At 50.1% G+C, this 17,606-nt stretch overlaps 1 protein-coding gene across 1 annotated transcript in view; it reads left to right on the forward strand.

The window, feature by feature from the left end:
• The window catches only part of dachb (dachshund b), a 133,667-nt gene that overhangs the window by 114,385 nt on the left and 1,676 nt on the right, over positions 1 to 17,606 (forward strand). The window contains 7 exon segments of the mRNA XM_045721440.2: positions 6,491 to 6,631; positions 9,150 to 9,319; positions 10,565 to 10,748; positions 14,173 to 14,315; positions 14,946 to 15,040; positions 15,042 to 15,091; positions 16,018 to 16,188. Coding sequence (XP_045577396.2) covers positions 6,491 to 6,631; positions 9,150 to 9,319; positions 10,565 to 10,748; positions 14,173 to 14,315; positions 14,946 to 15,040; positions 15,042 to 15,091; positions 16,018 to 16,188 — 954 coding nt within the window.

Below are 17,606 nucleotides of genomic sequence, written 5' to 3' on the forward strand. Positions count from 1 at the left end.
GGTGAAAGGCCAAGATCTCCCGGTAATACTGGTGAACCGATATATCTCCTGGGTAATACTGGTGAACCGATATATCTCCTGGGTAATACTGGTGAACCGATATATCTCCCCGGTAATACTGGTGAACCGATATATCTCCCGGGTAATACTGGTGAACCGATATATCTCCCGGTAATACTGGTGAACCGATATATTTCCCGGTAATACTGGTGAAGCTATATATCTCCCGGGTAATACTGGTGAACCGATATATCTCCCGGTAATATTGGTGAACCGATATATCTCCCGGTAATACTGGTGAACCGATATATCTCCCGGGTAATATTGGTGAACCGATATATTTCCCAGTAATACTGGTGAACCGATATATCTCCCTGTAATACTGGTGAACCGATATATCTCCCGGTAATACTGGTGAACCGATATATCTCCCCGGTAATACTGGTCAACCGATATATCTCCCGGGTAATACTGGTGAACCGATATATCTCCCGGGTAATACTGGTGAACCGATATATCTCCTGGGTAATACTGGTGAACCGATATATCTCCTGGGTAATACTGGTGAACTGATGTATCTCCCGGGTAATACTGGTGAACCGATATATCTCCTGGGTAATACTGGTGAACCGATATATCTCCTGGGTAATACTGGTGAACCGATATATCTCCCGGTAATACTGGTGAACCGATATATTTCCCGGTAATACTGGTGAAGCTATATATCTCCCGGGTAATACTGGTGAACCGATATATCTCCCGGTAATATTGGTGAACCGATATATCTCCCGGTAATACTGGTGAACCGATATATCTCCCGGGTAATATTGGTGAACCGATATATTTCCCAGTAATACTGGTGAACCGATATATCTCCCTGTAATACTGGTGAACCGATATATCTCCCGGTAATACTGGTGAACCGATATATCTCCCCGGTAATACTGGTCAACCGATATATCTCCCGGGTAATACTGGTGAACCGATATATCTCCCGGGTAATACTGGTGAACCGATATATCTCCTGGGTAATACTGGTGAACCGATATATCTCCCCGGTAATACTGGTGAACCGATATATCTCCCGGGTAATACTGGTGAACCGCTATATCTCCTGGGTAATACTGGTGAACCAATATATCTCCCGGGTAATACTGGTGAACCGATATATCTCCTGGGTAATACTGGTGAACCGATATATCTCCCCGGTAATACTGGTGAACCGATATCTCCCGGGTAATACTGGTGAACCGATATATCTCCCGGGTAATACTGGTGAACCGATATATATCCCGGGTAATACTGGTGAACCGATATATCTCCCGGGTAATACTGGTGAACCGATATATCTCCCGGGTAATACTGGTGAACCGATATATCTCCCGGGTAATACTGGTAAACCGATATATCTCCCGGGTAATACTGGTGAACCGATATATCTCCCGGGTAATACTGGTGAACCGATATATCTCCCGGGTAATACTGGTGAACGGATATATCTCCCGGGTAATACTGGTGAACCGATATATCTCCCGGTTAATACTGATGAACCGATATATCTCCCCGGTAATACTGGTGAACCGATATATCTCCTGGGTAATACTGGTGAACCGATATATCTCCCCGGTAATACTGGTGAACCGATATATCTCCCGGGTAATACTAGTGAACGGATATATCCCCCGGAAATACTGGTGAACCGATATATCTCCCCCAGTAATACTGGTGAACTGATATATCTCCCGGGTAATACTGGTGAACCGATATATCTCCCGGGTAATACTGGTGAACTGATATATCTCCCGGTAATACTGGTGAACTGATATATCTCCCGGTAATACTGGTGAACCGATTTATCTCCCGGTAATACTGGTGAACCGATATATCTCCCGGGTAATACTGGTGAACCGATATATCTCCCGGGTAATACTAGTGAACCGATATATCTCCCGGGTAATACTGGTGAACTGATATATCTCCCGGGTAATACTGGTGAACCGATATATCTCCCGGTAATACTGGTGAACTGATATATCTCCCGGGTAATACTGGTGAACTGATATATCTCCCGGGTAATACTGGTGAACCAATATATATCCCGGTAATACTGGTGAACCAATATATATCCCGGTAATACTGGTGAACCGATATATCTCCCAGGTAATACTGGTGAACCGATATATCTCCCGGTAATACTGGTGAACCGATATATCTCCCGGGTAATACTGGTGAACCGATATATCTCCCGGGTAATACTGGTGAACCGATATATCTCCCGGGTAATACTGGTGAATCTCCCGGGTGGTGCAGCGGTCTAAGCCACTGCATCTCAGTGCTAGAGGCGTCACTACAGACCCTGGTTCAGCGGTCTAAGCCACTGCATCTCAGTGCTAGAGGCGTCACTACAGTCCCTGGTTCGCTTCTGGACTGTATCAGAACCGGACGTGATTGGGAGTCCCATTGGGCGGCGCACAATTGGCCCAGCATCGTCCGGGTTACGGTTTGGCCGGGATAGGCCCTTATTGTAAATAAGAATTTGTTCTTAACCGACTTGCCTAGTTAAATAAAGGTTAAATTAAAATAAAATGTTGGTCGGGCTCTAATAAAAAACCTTAACAAAGTACAGTCTCAGTGAGCACTGCCTTACCGCTGAGAAGGGTAGAAAACCTGGCTCCCATGTAGAGGAAAAAGGGCTGTTCAACCACTGAACCACAGCAGAACCTGAGAAAGAGCTGCATTTCCTGACAACATTTGAAAAAAATACCAAACAGTGTGTAATTTCCCCCCAAAATGTTGAATCTAAAGGTTTCAACACACACACACACACACACACACACACACACACACACACACACACACACACACACACACACACACACACACACACACACACACACACACACACACACACACACACACACACACACAAGCATGCTCAACTTCACTATGAACACCTTGAAACAGGATGTGACACTCCTCATTAAACTCAACACGCAGAATAACTTTTACTGTACTAAATTGTGTCCTTTCTTTCTGAACAGTGTTTATTCAGTCTTTCTGAACAGTGTTTATTCAGTCTTTCTGAACAGTGTGTTTATTCAGTCTTTCTGAACAGTGTTTATTCAGTCTTTCTGAACAGTGTGTTTATACAGTCTTTCTGAACAGTGTGTTTATTCAGTCTTTCTGAACAGTGTTTATTCAGTCTTTCTGAACAGTGTTTATTCAGTCTTTCTGAACAGTGTTTATTCAGTCTTTCTGAACAGTGTGTTTATACAGTCTTTCTGAACAGTGTGTTTATTCAGTCTTTCTGAACAGTGTTTATTCAGTCTTTCTGAACAGTGTTTATTCAGTCTTTCTGAACAGTGTTTATTCAGTCTTTCTGAACAGTGTGTTTATACAGTCTTTCTGAACAGTGTGTTTATTCAGTCTTTCTGAACAGTGTTTATTCAGTATTTCTGAACAGTGTTTATTCAGTCTTTCTGAACAGTGTTTATTCAGTCTTTCTGAACAGTGTGTTTATACAGTCTTTCTGAACAGTGTGTTTATTCAGTCTTTCTGAACAGTGTTTATTCAGTATTTCTGAACAGTGTTTATTCAGTCTTTCTGAACAGTGTGTTTATACAGTCTTTCTGAACAGTGTTTATACAGTCTTTCTGAACAGTGTGTTTATTCAGTCTTTCTGAACAGTGTGTTTATTCAGTCTTTCTGAACAGTGTTTATTCAGTCTTTCTGAACAGTGTTTATTCAGTCTTTCTGAACAGTGTTTATTCAGTCTTTCTGAACAGTGTTTATTCAGTCTTTCTGAACAGTGTTTATTCAGTCTTTCTGAACAGTGTTTATTCAGTCTTTCTGAACAGTGTTTATTCAGTCTTTCTGAACAGTGTTTATTCAGTCTTTCTGAACAGTGTTTATACAGTATTTCTGAACAGTGTTTATTCAGTCTTTCTGAACAGTGTTTATTCAGTCTTTCTGAACAGTGTTTATACAGTCTTTCTGAACAGTGTGTTTATTCAGTCTTTCTGAACAGTGTTTATTCAGTCTTTCTGAACAGTGTGTTTATTCAGTCTTTCTGAACAGTGTTTATACAGTCTTTCTGAACAGTGTTTATTCAGTCTTTCTGAACAGTGTTTATACAGTCTAGGGGTTCAGTCAACTTCCTGGGGAATGAATCTAGGGGTTCAGTCAACTTCCTGGGGAATGAATCTAGGGGTTCAGTCAACTTCCTGGTGAATGAATCTAGGGGATCAGTCAACTTCCTGGGGAATGAATCTAGGAGTTCAGTCAACTTCCTGGTGAATGAATCTAGGGGATCAGTCAACTTCCTGGTGAATGAATCTAGGGGCTCAGTCAACTTCCTGGTGAATGAATCTAGGAGTTCAGTCAACTTCCTGGTGAATGAATCTAGGGATTCAGTCAACTTCCTGGTGAATGAATCTAGGGGTTCAGTCAATTTCTTAGTGAATGAATCTACAGTGCATTCGGAAAGTATTCAGACCCTTTGACTTTTTCCACATTTTGTTTTACGTTACAGACTTATTCTAATGTTGTTAAAATATTTTTTCCCCCTGATCAGTCTACACACAATACCCCATTATGACATCACAATACCCCATAACGACTAAACCAATAAAACAAATAAAAAAATGAATTATTACATTTCCATTAGTATTCACACCCTTTACTCAGTACTTTGTTGAAGCACCTTTGGCAGCGATTACAGCCTTGAGTCTTCTTGGGTATGACGCTACAAGCTTGGCATACCTGTATTTGGGGAGTTTCTCCCATTCTTCTCTGCAGATCCTCTCAAGGTCTGTCAGGTTGGATGGGGAGCGTCGCTGCACAGCTATTTTCAGGTCTCTCCAGAAATGTTAGATCGGGTTCAAGTCCAGGCTCTGGCTGGGCCAGTCAAGGACATTCAGAGACTGGTCCCGAAGCCACTCCTGCGTTGTCTTGGCTGTTTGTTCAGGGTCGTTCTCCTTCTTGGAAGGTGAACCTTCGCCCCAGTCTGAGGTCCTGAGCGCTCTGGAGTGGGCTGTCATGTGCCTTTTACTGAGGAGTGGCTTCAGTCTGGCCACTCTACCATAAAGGCCTGATTGGTGGAGTGCTGCAGAGATGGTTGTCCTTCTGGAAGGTTCTCCCATCTTCACAGAGGAACTCTGGAGCTCTGTCAGAGTGACCATCGGGTTCTTGGTCACCTCCCTGACTAAGGCCCTTCTCCCTAAATTGCTCAGTTTTGCCAGACAGCTCTAGGAAGATTCTTGGTAGTTCCAAACTTCTTCCATTTAAGAATGATGGAGGCCACTGTGTTCTTGGGGACCTTCAATGCTGCAGAAATGTTTTTGTCCCCCTCCCCAGATCTGTGCCTTGACACAATCCTGTCTTTCTGTTTTTTATTGTTTTAATATATTTGCAAAAATGTCTAAACTTGTTTTGGCTTCGTCATTATGGGGTATTGTTTGTAGATTGCTGAGGGAAAACAAACATGTTATCAATTTTAGGCTGTAACGTAACAAAATGTGGAAAATGAGGGATGAGTCACTGCCGTGAGGGTTGAGTCACTGCCGTGAGGGTTGAGTCACTGCCGTGAGGGTTGAGTCACTGCCGTGAGGGTTGAGTCACTGCTATGAGGGTTGAGTCACTGCTATGGGGGTTGAGTCACTGCTGTGGGGGTTGAGTCACTGCCGTGAGGGTTGAGTCACTGCTATGGGGGGTTGAGTCACTGCTGTGGGGGTTGAGTCACTGCTGTGGGGGTTGAGTCACTGCCATGAGGGTTGAGTCACTGCCGTGAGAATTGAGTCACTGCCGTGAGGGTTGAGCCACTGCCGTGAGGGTTGAGCCACTGCCGTGAGAGTTGAGCCACTGTCGTGAGGGTTGAGTCACTGCCGTGAGAGTTGAGCCACTGCCGTGAGGGTTGAGCCACTGCCGTGAGAGTTGAGCCACTGCCGTGAGAGTTGAGGCACTGCTGTGAGGGTTGAGTCACTGTTATGAGGGTTGAGTCACTGCTATGAGGGTTGAGTCACTGCTATGAGGGTTGAGTCACTGCCGTGAGAATTGAGTCACTGCCGTGAGGGTTGAGCCACTGCCGTGAGGGTTGAGCCACTGCCGTGAGAGTTGAGCCACTGTCGTGAGGGTTGAGTCACTGCCGTGAGAGTTGAGCCACTGCCGTGAGGGTTGAGCCACTGCCGTGAGAGTTGAGCCACTGCCGTGAGAGTTGAGGCACTGCTGTGAGGGTTGAGTCACTGTTATGAGGGTTGAGTCACTGCTATGAGGGTTGAGTCACTGCTATGAGGGTTGAGTCACTGCTATGAGGGTTCGTTATACCTGGATGCTTTAAGTCAAGTGTTTACATAGTTAAAGATCAAAATTATGTCCGTATTTCACATCAGGAGGAGAAACAATGTAACTGAATGAGCTCCTGACCAGTCAGTGATCTCCTGTTAATATCTGTTTCATGGAAGTTCCCCCCCTGTGTGTCTGTTTTTCTCCCCAGGTGGGAGTGAGTGTTCCTGGGATAAGGAGAGGCTGGTGTCGCCCCTGTCTGGAGGTGGTGGGGTGGGCAGAATAGGGATGGGGGGACAACAGAGTCTTCACAACCAGGTGAACTCACTACAGAAACAACTACTGGCCAACCGTGAGTACTAAAGGAATATACTGTATATATTTATCTTCTCGCCTCCAACCCTCTCTCCTCCCCTCCTCTCCCCCCTCTCCTCTCTCCTCCTCTCCTCATTCTACCTCTCCTCTCTCCTCCACCCCTCTCTCCTCCTCTCCTCATTCTACCTCTCCTCTCTCCTCCCCTCCTCTCTCCTCCTCTCATCTCTCCTCTCTCCTCCACCCCTCTCTCCTCCTATCCTCCCCTCTTACCCTCCTCTCTCCTCCCCTCCTCTCTCCTCCTCTCTTCCACCCCTCTCTCCTCCTCTCCTCTCTCCTCCCCTCCTCTCTCCTCCTCTCCTCTATCCTCCCCTCTTCCCCTCCTCTCTCCTCCCCTCCTCTCTCCTCTCTCCTCCACCCCTCGCTCCTCCTCTCTCTCCTCCACCCCTCTCTCCTCCACCACTCTCTCCTCCCCTGCTCTCTCCTCCTCTCCTCCACCCCTCTCTCCTCCACCCCTCTCTCCTCCACCCCTCGCTCCTCCTCTCTCTCCTCCACCCCTCTCTCCTCCTCTCCTCTCTCCTCCCCTCCTCTCTCCTCCTCTCCTCCACCCCTCTCTCCTCCACCCCTCGCTCCTCCTCTCCTCTTCTCCTCCACCCCTCGCTCCTCCTCTCCTCTCTCCTCCTCTCCTCTCTCCTCCTCTCCTCTCGCTTCCTCTCCTCTCTCCTCCCTCCTCTCTCCTGCTCTCCTCTCTCCTCCTCTCCTCTCTCCTCCCCTCTTCTCTCCTCACCTCCTCTTCCCCTCCTCTCCTCTTCCCTTCCCCTCCTCTCCTCTCTCCTCCCCTCCTCTCTCCTCCCCTCCTCACTCTTGCACTCCTCCTCTCCTCCTCCTCTCCTCTCTCCTCTCCTCTCTCCTCGTCTCCTCTCTCATCCTCTCCTCCCCTCCTCTCCTCTCCTCCGCTCTCCTCCCCTCCTCTCTCCTCCCCTCCTCTCCTCTCTCCTCCCCTCCTCTCTTCCCCTCCCCTCCTCTCTCCTCCTCCTCTCCTCCTCTCCTCCTCTCCTCTCTCCTCCTCTCCTCCGCTCTCCTCCCCTCCTCTCTCCTCCCCTCCTCTCTCCTCCCCTCCTCTCCTCTCTCCTCCCCTCCTCTCTTCCCCTCCCCTCCTCTCTCCTTCCCTCCTCCTCTCCTCCTCTCCTCCTCTCCTCCTCTCCTCTCTCCTCCTCTCCTCCGCTCTCCTCCCTCCTCTCTCCTCCCCTCCTCTCCTCTCTCCTCCCCTCCTCTCTTCCCCTCCCCTCCTCTCTCCTCCCCTCCTCTCTCCTCCTCTCTTCCACCCCTCTCTCCTCCTCTCCTCTCTCCTCCCCTCCTCTCTCCTCCTATCCTCTATCCTCCCCTCTTCCCCTCCTCTCTCCTCTCTCCTCTCTCCTCTCTCCTCCACCCCTCGCTCCTCCTCTCTCTCCTCCACCCCTCTCTCCTCCACCACTCTCTCCTCACCTGCTCTCTCCTCCTCTCCTCCACCCCTCTCTCCTCCACCCTCGCTCCTCCTCTCCTCTCTCCTCCACCCCTCTCTCCTCCTCTCCTCTCTCCTCCCCTCCTCTCTCCTCCTCTCCTCCACCCCTCTCTCCCCCACCCCTCGCTCCTCCTCTCCTCTTCTCCTCCACCCCTCGCTCCTCCTCTCCTCTCTCCTCCACCCCTCTCTCCTCCTCTCCTCTCTCCTCCTCTCCTCTCGCTTCCTCTCCTCTCTCCTCCCTCCTCTCTCCTCCTCTCCTCTCTCCTCCTCTCCTCTCTCCTCCCCTCTTCTCTCCTCACCTCCTCTTCCCCTCCTCTCCTCTTCCCTTCCCCTCCTCTCCTCTCTCCTCCCCTCCTCTCTCCTCCCCTCCTCACTCCTGCTCTCCTCCTCTCCTCTCTCCTCCTCCTCTCCTCTCTCCTCTCCTCTCTCCTCCTCTCCTCTCTCCTCCTCTCCTCCTCCTCCTCTCCTCTCCTCCGCTCTCCTCCCCTCCTCTCTCCTCCCCTCCTCTCTCCTCCCTCCTCTCTTCCCCTCCCCCTCTCTCCTCCCCTCCTCCTCTCCTCCTTTCCCCTCTCCTCCCCTCCTCTCTCCTCCCTCCTCTCCTCTCTCCTCCCCTCCTCTCTTCCCTCTCCTCCTCCTCTCCTCCTCTCCTCCTCTCCTCTCTCCTCCTCTCCTCCGCTCTCCTCCCTCCTCTCTCCTCCCCTCCTCTCCTCTCTCCTCCCCTCCTCTCTTCCCCTCCCCTCCTCTCTCCTCCCCTCCTCCTCTCCTCCTCTCCTCCTCTCCTATCTCCTCCCCTCCTCTCCTCTCTCCTCCCCTCCTCTCTTCCCCTCCCCTCCTCTCTCCTCCCCTCCTCCTCTCCTCCTCTCCTCCTCTCCTCTCTCCTCCTCTCCTCTCTCCTCCTCTGCTGTTGTTTCTTTGCTCTCATTCTCAATAACACTCCAGTAGATGGATTAATCAATAGCACTCTAATAAATGAATTCATTTGTCAACACCTCATTCCAGAGATGATTTCATCAGTCATGTTGTTATGACAGTGTTATTGTCCTCTCTCTCTTTCCAGGTCTCCAGGACCTCCCCTTCGTGATGATGACCCACCCCTTACTTCCTGTCCGGGTGCCCCCGGCGTCGGTTGCCATGGCGATGTCGCAGATGAATCACCTCAACACCATCGCTAACATGGCGGCCGCCGCGCAGATGCACACTTACACACACCAGGCCCCCATCGTCAAGGTACACACACACACACACACACACACACACACACACACACACACACACACACACACACACACACACACACACACACACACACACACACACACACACACACACACACTTCATCAAACCCCTTCTGTTAAATGACTGTACATTATACATGTATGCAGTTATTTAATATGTCTACTTTACCTAACTACTCTCTCTGTCTCTGTGTCTCTCTGTCTCTGTCTCTGTCTCTGTGTCTCTCTCTCTCTCTGTCTCTGTGTCTCTCTCTGTCTCTCTGTGTCTCTGTCTCTGTGTCTCTCTCTGTCTCTCTCTCTCTGTCTCTCTGTGTCTCTCTCTCTCTCTCTCTCTCTGTCTCTCTGTCTCTGTGTCTCTCTCGGTCTCTGTCTCTGTGTCTCTCTCTGTCTCTCTGTCTCTCTGTCTCTCTGTCTCTTTCTCTGTGTCTCTCTCTGTCTCTCTGTCTCTCTGTCTCTCTCCGTCTGTCTGTCTCTCTGTCTCTCTGTGTCTCTGTCTCTGTGTCTCTCTCTCTCTCTGTCTCTCTGTCTCTCTGTCTCTGTGTCTCTCTCTCTCTCTCTCTGTCTCTGTGTCTCTCTCTGTCTCTCTGTCTCTCTGTCTCTTTCTCTGTGTCTCTCTCTGTCTCTCTGTCTCTCTGTCTCTCTGTGTCTCTTGTCTCTGTGTCTCTCTCTCTCTGTCTCTCTGTCTCTTTCTCTGTGTCTCTCTCTGTCTCTCTGTCTCTCTGTCTCTCTCTGTCTCTCTGTGTCTCTGTCTCTGTGTCTCTCTCGGTCTCTGTCTCTGTGTCTCTCTCTGTCTCTCTGTCTCTCTGTCTCGGTCTCTGTGTCTCTCTCTGTCTCTCTGTCTCTCTGTCTCTCTGTCTCTCTGTGTCTCTGTCTCTGTGTCTCTCTCTGTCTCTCTGTCTCTGTGTCTTTCTCTGTCTCTCTGTCTCTCTGTCTCTGTCTCTGTGTCTCTCTCTGTCTCTCTGTCTCTCTGTCTGTCTGTCTCTCTGTCTCTCTGTGTCTCTGTCTCTGTGTCTCTCTCTGTCTCTCTGTGTCTCTGTCTCTGTGTCTCTCTCTGTCTCTCTGTCTCTCTCTGTCTCTCTCTCTCTGTCTCTCGCTTTCTCTTGGTCCTCTCCTTCTCTTGGTCTCTCTGTCTCTCCTCTCTCTCGCTCTCTCTCTCGCTTTCGCTCTCGCTTTCGCTCTCTCTCTCTCGCTTTCGCTCTCTCTCTCTCTCTCTCTTGCGCTCTCTCTCGCTGTCTAGGAGCGTGTGTGTGACAGTCCGTCCCCATCTCCGTCTGTCGACGACATACACACGCGTCTCTTGTCCCAGCACTCCTCACAGCCCAGCTCTACAGCATCCAGCTCACCAGACCGTCTAACTCTCGATAGAGATGTTACTGAAAGACAAATATTAGTACACATGAATAAAATAGAAAGAGTGAAAGGTGAGTCTCTGTCTCTCACTCTCTCTCTCTCTCTCTCTCTCTCTCTCTCTCTCTCTCTCTCTCTCTCTCTCTCTCTCTCTCTCTCTCTCTCTCTCACACACACCCTACTGTAGATATGGTAATTCCTTCCTGCTGAATGACCCAGTGAATTATATAGTTAGTTAAAGGCAACCTCATCAACGTTAAAGGGTAGGTTGCATAAACGTCACCACACATATATAGCGTATGGATTTACACTCATCAAAAGTCTCAATGCAAAGTTACACCTCACTTTTGCTTATATTTTTCAAGTTATTCCAATAAAACCGATAATAATTCTGAAGAAGTCTGAAAAATGTTCCCGGTGTGCGATATAATATGGAGGCCAAGTCAACCTATTCCCTATAATGTAAACTGTGGTTTACATCCAGTTGCTATCAACACCTAGCTTACAGCTACATTAAAGTAAATCAAAGTTTTAGAAATACATAACGCCATCTAATCAGTTATCAAAGAATGTTAGCTAGCTATGTGCAGTTATCTTAGCCAGCAAGCTAGCCAGCTAACATGAACTTTTTAGCCAAATAGCTATTAGCCTAGCCAGCCAGCTAACATTAGCTATTTAGCCAAATAGCTATTAGCCTAGCCAGCTAACATTAGCTATTAAGCCAAATAGCTATTAGCCTAGCCAGCCAGCTAACATTAGCTATTTATCCAAATAGCTATTAGCCTAGCCAGACAGCTAACATTAGCTATTTAGCTAAATAGCTATTAGCCTAGCCAGGCTTAGCCAACCACCATGGTTAGACACCAGCTAGAACACAACTAACACAATACAACTAAAACCGCAGATCAAAAGCAAAGAGAGAGCAGAGACTTACAGATTGATTGCTGTTTTTTTGAGCCTACGGCAAGAAAGCACCAGAGCCTGTGTAACCGGTATGAAATGGCTAGCTAGTTAGCGGGGTGCGCGGGCTAATAGCGTTTCAATCGGTGACGTCCCTCGCTCTGAAACTTAGAAGTAGTTGCTTCCCTTGCTTTACAAGAGCCGCGATTTTTGTGAGCGATGGGTAACGATGCCTCGTGGGTGTCAGTTGTTGATGTGTGCAGAGGGTCCCTGGTTCGAGCCCAGGTAAGGGCGAGGAGAGGGGAAGGAAGCAATACTGTTACACCTGCCATGCTAATGGGTTCCCACTTGATGACACAGCATTAAAAATCCGTGAAGAGCATGAGGATGCTAGCGTTAGCCAGCTTGAGCTAGCTACCGAGCTAGCATACGAACTCAGTAGCACAGAGTAGATTCTCCATATGACGTTGAGAAATAGTGCATTGTGGGTTGTTTAGAATATATCCGTAAATAAGTTAATAAATATGTCATAACCCAAAAAACATACCTCTGTTTGTAGTTATAGGTAACCGTGTCGTGAATAACAACAGAATGACGATCTCACGGTAATTAACGGTTAATTAACGTAAACATGTTTAGCATCTCCAGGTCTCCACACATACAAGCCGCTGATGCCTTTGAAACATCTATATTTTAAAAAAAATTTTAAAAATAAATCCATTTAATATACACCATCACAAGGTCTGTAGTGACGCCTCTTATACCGCTGTGATACAGCCCGGAATGGAACCGGGGTCTGTAGTGATGCCTCTAGCACTGCCATGCCTTAATACCGCTGTGATACAGCCCGGAATGGAACCGGGGTCTGTACTGATGCCTCTAGCACTGCCATGCCTTAATACCGCTGTGATACAGCCCGGAATGGAACCGGGGTCTGTAGTGATGCCTCTAGCACTGCCATGCCTTAATACCGCTGTGATACAGCCCGGAATGGAACCGGGGTCTGTAGTGATGCCTCTAGCACTGCCATGCCTTATACCGCTGTGATACAGCCCGGGAATGGAACCGGGGTCTGTAGTGACGCCTCTAGCACTGCCATGCCTTATACCGCTGTGATGCAGCCCGGAATGGAACCGGGGTCTGTAGTGACGCCTCTAGCACTGCCATGCCTCATACCACTGAGTACCAGGCCATTAGGACCTGATGGAGGGACAATAGAGCCCTGAGTACCAGTCTATTAGGACCTGATGGAGGGAGAATAGAGCCCTGAGTACCAGGCCATTAGGACCTGATGGAGGGACAATAGAGCCCTGAGTACCAGATGGAGGGACAATAGAGCCCTGAGTACCAGTCTATTAGGACCTGATGGAGGGAGAATAGAGCCCTGAGTACCAGGCCATTAGGACCTGATGGAGGGACAATAGAGCCCTGAGTACCAGTCTATTAGGACCTGATGGAGGGAGAATAGAGCCCTGAGTACCAGGCCATTAGGACCTGATGGAGGGACAATAGAGCCCTGAGTACCAGACCATTAGGACCTGATGGAGGGACAATAGAGCCCTGAGTACCAGGCCATTAGGACCTGATGGAGGGACAATAGAGCCCTGAGTACCAGGCCATTAGGACCTGATGGAGGGACAATAGAGCCCTGAGTACCAGATGGAGGGACAATAGAGCCCTGAGTACCAGTCTATTAGGACCTGATGGAGGGAGAATAGAGCCCTGAGTACCAGGCCATTAGGACCTGATGGAGGGACAATAGAGCCCTGAGTACCAGTCTATTAGGACCTGATGGAGGGAGAATAGAGCCCTGAGTACCAGGCCATTAGGACCTGATGGAGGGACAATAGAGCCCTGAGTACCAGACCATTAGGACCTGATGGAGGGACAATAGAGCCCTGAGTACCAGGCCATTAGGACCTGATGGAGGGACAATAGAGCCCTGAGTACCAGGCCATTAGGACCTGATGGAGGGACAATAGAGCCCTGAGTACCAGGCCATTAGGACCTGATGGAGGGACAATAGAGCCCTGAGTACCAGACCATTAGGACCTGATGGAGGGACAATAGAGCCCTGAGTACCAGTCTATTAGGACCTGATGGAGGGACAATAGAGCCCTGAGTACCAGGCCATTAGGACCTGATGGAGGGACAATAGAGCCCTGAGTACCAGACCATTAGGACCTGATGGAGGGACAATAGAGCCCTGAGTACCAGGCCATTAGGACCTGATGGAGGGACAACAGAACCCTGAGTACCAGGCCATTAGGACCTGATGGAGGGGCAATCGAGCCCTGAGTACCAGGCCATAGGAACCTGATGATCGTTAGCGAGCTGGGTACTACCACACCAATGCATGTCCGGAGTGCAAAAGAGAAGATTTGAGTCGTGTAGAATTTTTGCTGCGGTGATGACTCACAACTGCTGGTGTGGCAGTAATACGGTCACCTCAACAGCCCTAGGTCTGACTACTGTCTGAAGGGACTGTACAAAATCATTTCTACTATACCTCTCCCTCTCTCTCTCTCTCTCACTCTCTCTCTCTCTCTCTCTCTCTCTCTCTCTCTCTCTCTCTCTCTCTCTCTCTCTCTCTCACAGAAGACTCTTCATTGGCTCTGCCCATGTCGAAGCCTTCATTTGATAGGCTGTCACCGGGCCAGGCCCTGCCACCTGGCTTCCGTGCTCCCTTCCTGTTTGCTGATGGCGTTTCCTCTGTTGAGACTCTACTCACCAACATACAGGTATTGTAATTGCTTATAATTAGTTGAAGTCTTTATCAAAAGCCAATTGAAGTCACTGTCTTTTATGTCATTAGTTTCCTACAACTGATATCAAGTTCTCGAGCTATATTATCTCCCAAACAACCTGAGCATCACTCACATACAGTATCAGTTAAATATACTCAATAACTTATTTATAGATCCAAGTTGAGACTCCCCCCTCTCTCTCTCTCTCTCTCTCCCTTTCTCTCTCTCTCTCTCTCTCTCTCTCTCTCTCTCTCTCTCTCTCTCTCTCTCTCTCTCTCTCTCTCTCTCTCTCTCTCTCTCTCTCTCTCTCTCTCTCTCTCTCTCTCTCTGTCTCTCCCTCTCTCTCTCTCTCTCTCTCTCTCTCTCTCTCTCTCTCTCTCTCTCTCTCTCTCTCTCTCTCTCTCTCTCTCTCTCTCTGTCTCTCTCTCTCTCTCTCTCTCTCTCTCTCTCTCTCTCCCTTTCTCTCTCGCGCTCTCTCTCTCTCACGCACTCTCTCCCTCTCTCTCTCTCGCACTCTCTTTCTCTCTCTCTCTCTCTCCCTCTCTCTCTCTCTCTCTCTCACGCTCTCTCTCTCTCACGCGCTCTCTTTCTATCTTTGTCTCTTTCTCTCCCTCGATCTCTCAGGGCCTTCTGAAGGTGGCTGCAGAGAATGCCCGTGTCCAGGACACTCAGATCCAGGCTGAGAAGAGAGAACTGAAGATGGAGCTGTACAGAGAGAGACATGAGAGAGAGTCTGGAGAGACAACTCACCTCTGAGTTACAGAGTAAAGGTAGGAATACTGGAGGTTCGTTTCGGCCATGACACCCATCTCAGAATGTTCTGAAAACGAATGTGTGTGTATTTAGAAACGGATACGATAAGCATTCCAGCAGCATTATATTGTTGAAATATAATTTGATCTCTGAGAAATGTATCTAATTGAACATATTAATTCATAGGAGGGGGGGAAGTGCTTACTAAAAGTATATACTATATACTAACCATACTGTGTGTGTACAAAATTATCTGTTTATCTTACCCTCTCTCTCTCTCTCTCCCCTCTCTCTCTCTCTCCCTCATCCCTCTCTCTCTCTCTCTCTCTCTCCCTCATCCCTCTCTCTCTCTCTCTCTCTCTCTCCCTCACCCCCTCTCTCTCTCTCCCTCATCCCTCTCTCTCCCTCATCCCTCTCTCTCCCTCATCCCTCTCTCTCCCTCATCCCTCTCTCTCCCTCATCTCTCTCTCTCTCTCTCTCCCTCTCTCTCCCTCATCCCCCTCTCTCTCTCATCTGTCTCTCTCTCTCTCTCTCTCTCTCTCTCTCTCCCTCATCCCCCTCTCTCTCCCTCATCCCTCTCTCTCTCTCCCTCATCTCCCTCTCTCTCTCTGTCTCTCCCTCATCCCTCTCTCTCCCTCTCTCTCCCTCATCCCCTCTCTCTCTCTCATCTGTCTCTCTCTCTCTCTCCCTCATCCCCATCTCTCTCCCTCATCCCCCCTCTCTCTCTCTCTCTCTCTCTCTCTCATCTGTCTCTCTCTCCCTCTCTCTCTCTCTCTCTCTCTCTCTCTCTCTCTCATCTGTCTCTCTCTCTCCCTCATCTCCCTCTCTCTCTCTCTCTCTCCCCTCATCCCTCTATCTCTCCCTCATCCCTCTCTCTCTCTCCCTCATCCCCCCTCTCTCTCTCCCTCATCTCTCTCTCTCTCCCCTCATCCCCCTCTCTCAGCCTCCATTCAGAAGCGCTTAAAGAAAGAGAAGAAAGCCAAGAGGAAGCTTCAGGAAGCGTTGGAGTTTGAGTCCAAACGGAGGGAGACGTTGGAGCATTCTCTCAAACACTTCTCCTCCTTCTCCTTCTCCTCCCCCTCTCCTCCCGACACGCTACACGCCAGCAGCAGCGGTGAGCCTCCTCCTCCTCCTCCTTCTCCTCCCCCTCTCCTCCCGACACGCTACACGCCAGCAGCAGCGGTGAGCCTCCTCCTCCTCCTCCTTCTCCTCCCCCTCTCCTCCCGACACGCTACACGCCAGCAGCAGCGGTGAGCCTCCTCCTCCTTCCTCCTTCTCCTCCCCCTCTCCTCCCGACACGCTACACGCCAGCAGCAGCGGTGAGCCTCCTCCTCCTTCTCCTTCTCCTCCCCCTCTCCTCCCGACACGCTACACGCCAGCAGCAGCGGTGAGCCTCCTCCTCCTTCTCCTTCTCCTCCCCCTCTCCTCCCGACACGCTACACGCCAGCAGCAGCGGTGAACCTCCTTCTCCTTCCTCCTTCTCCTCCCCCTCTCCTCCCGACACGCTACACGCCAGCAGCAGCGGTGAGCCTCCTCCTCCTTCCTCCTTCTCCTCCCCCTCTCCTCCCGACACGCTACACGCCAGCAGCAGCGGTGAGCCTCCTCCTCCTTCCTCCTTCTCCTCCCCCTCTCCTCCCGACACGCTACACGCCAGCAGCAGCGGTGAGCCTCCTCCTCCTTCTCCTTCTCCTCCCCCTCTCCTCCCGACACGCTACACGCCAGCAGCAGCGGTGAACCTCCTTCTCCTTCCTCCTTCTCCTCCCCCTCTCCTCCCGACACGCTACACGCCAGCAGCAGCGGTGAGCCTCCTTCTCCTCCTCCTTCTCCTCCCCCTCTCCTCCCGACACGCTACACGCCAGCAGCAGCGGTGAGCCTCCTTCTCCTCCTCCTTCTCCTCCCCCTCTCCTCCCGACACGCTACACGCCAGCAGCAGCGGTGAGCCTCCTCCTCCTTCCTCCTTCTCCTCCCCCTCTCCTCCCGACACGCTACACGCCAGCAGCAGCGGTGAGCCTCCTCCTCCTTCTCCTTCTCCTCCCCCTCTCCTCCCGACACGCTACACGCCAGCAGCAGCGGTGAGCCTCCTCCTCCTTCTCCTTCTCCTCCCCCTCTCCTCCCGACACGCTACACGCCAGCAGCAGCGGTGAGCCTCCTCCTCCTTCCTCCTTCTCCTCCCCCTCTCCTCCCGACACGCTACACGCCAGCAGCAGCGGTGAGCCTCCTCCTCCTTCTCCTTCTCCTCCCCCTCTCCTCCCGACACGCTACACGCCAGCAGCAGCGGTGAGCCTCCTTCTCCTTCCTCCTATTCCTCTTATCCTGATGATGGCCACATGTGTTTGGATAGTATTATAAATATCTTTAGTTGTCCGCTGTGTAACCGGCTGTTTACAGTGAATGGAGGTTCAGCGGTGTAACCAGGTGTGTAACCAGCTGTGTAACCAGGTGTGTGACCAGCTGTGTAACCAGCTGTGTAACCAGGTGTGTAACCAGCTGTTTACAGTGAATGCGGTTCAGCTGTGTAACCAGGTGTGTTAC

Source organism: Salmo salar, chromosome 07 (assembly GCF_965601325.2).
Source record: "Salmo salar chromosome 07, fSalSal1, whole genome shotgun sequence".
In the NCBI taxonomy this organism is placed as follows: Eukaryota; Metazoa; Chordata; class Actinopteri; order Salmoniformes; family Salmonidae; genus Salmo; species Salmo salar.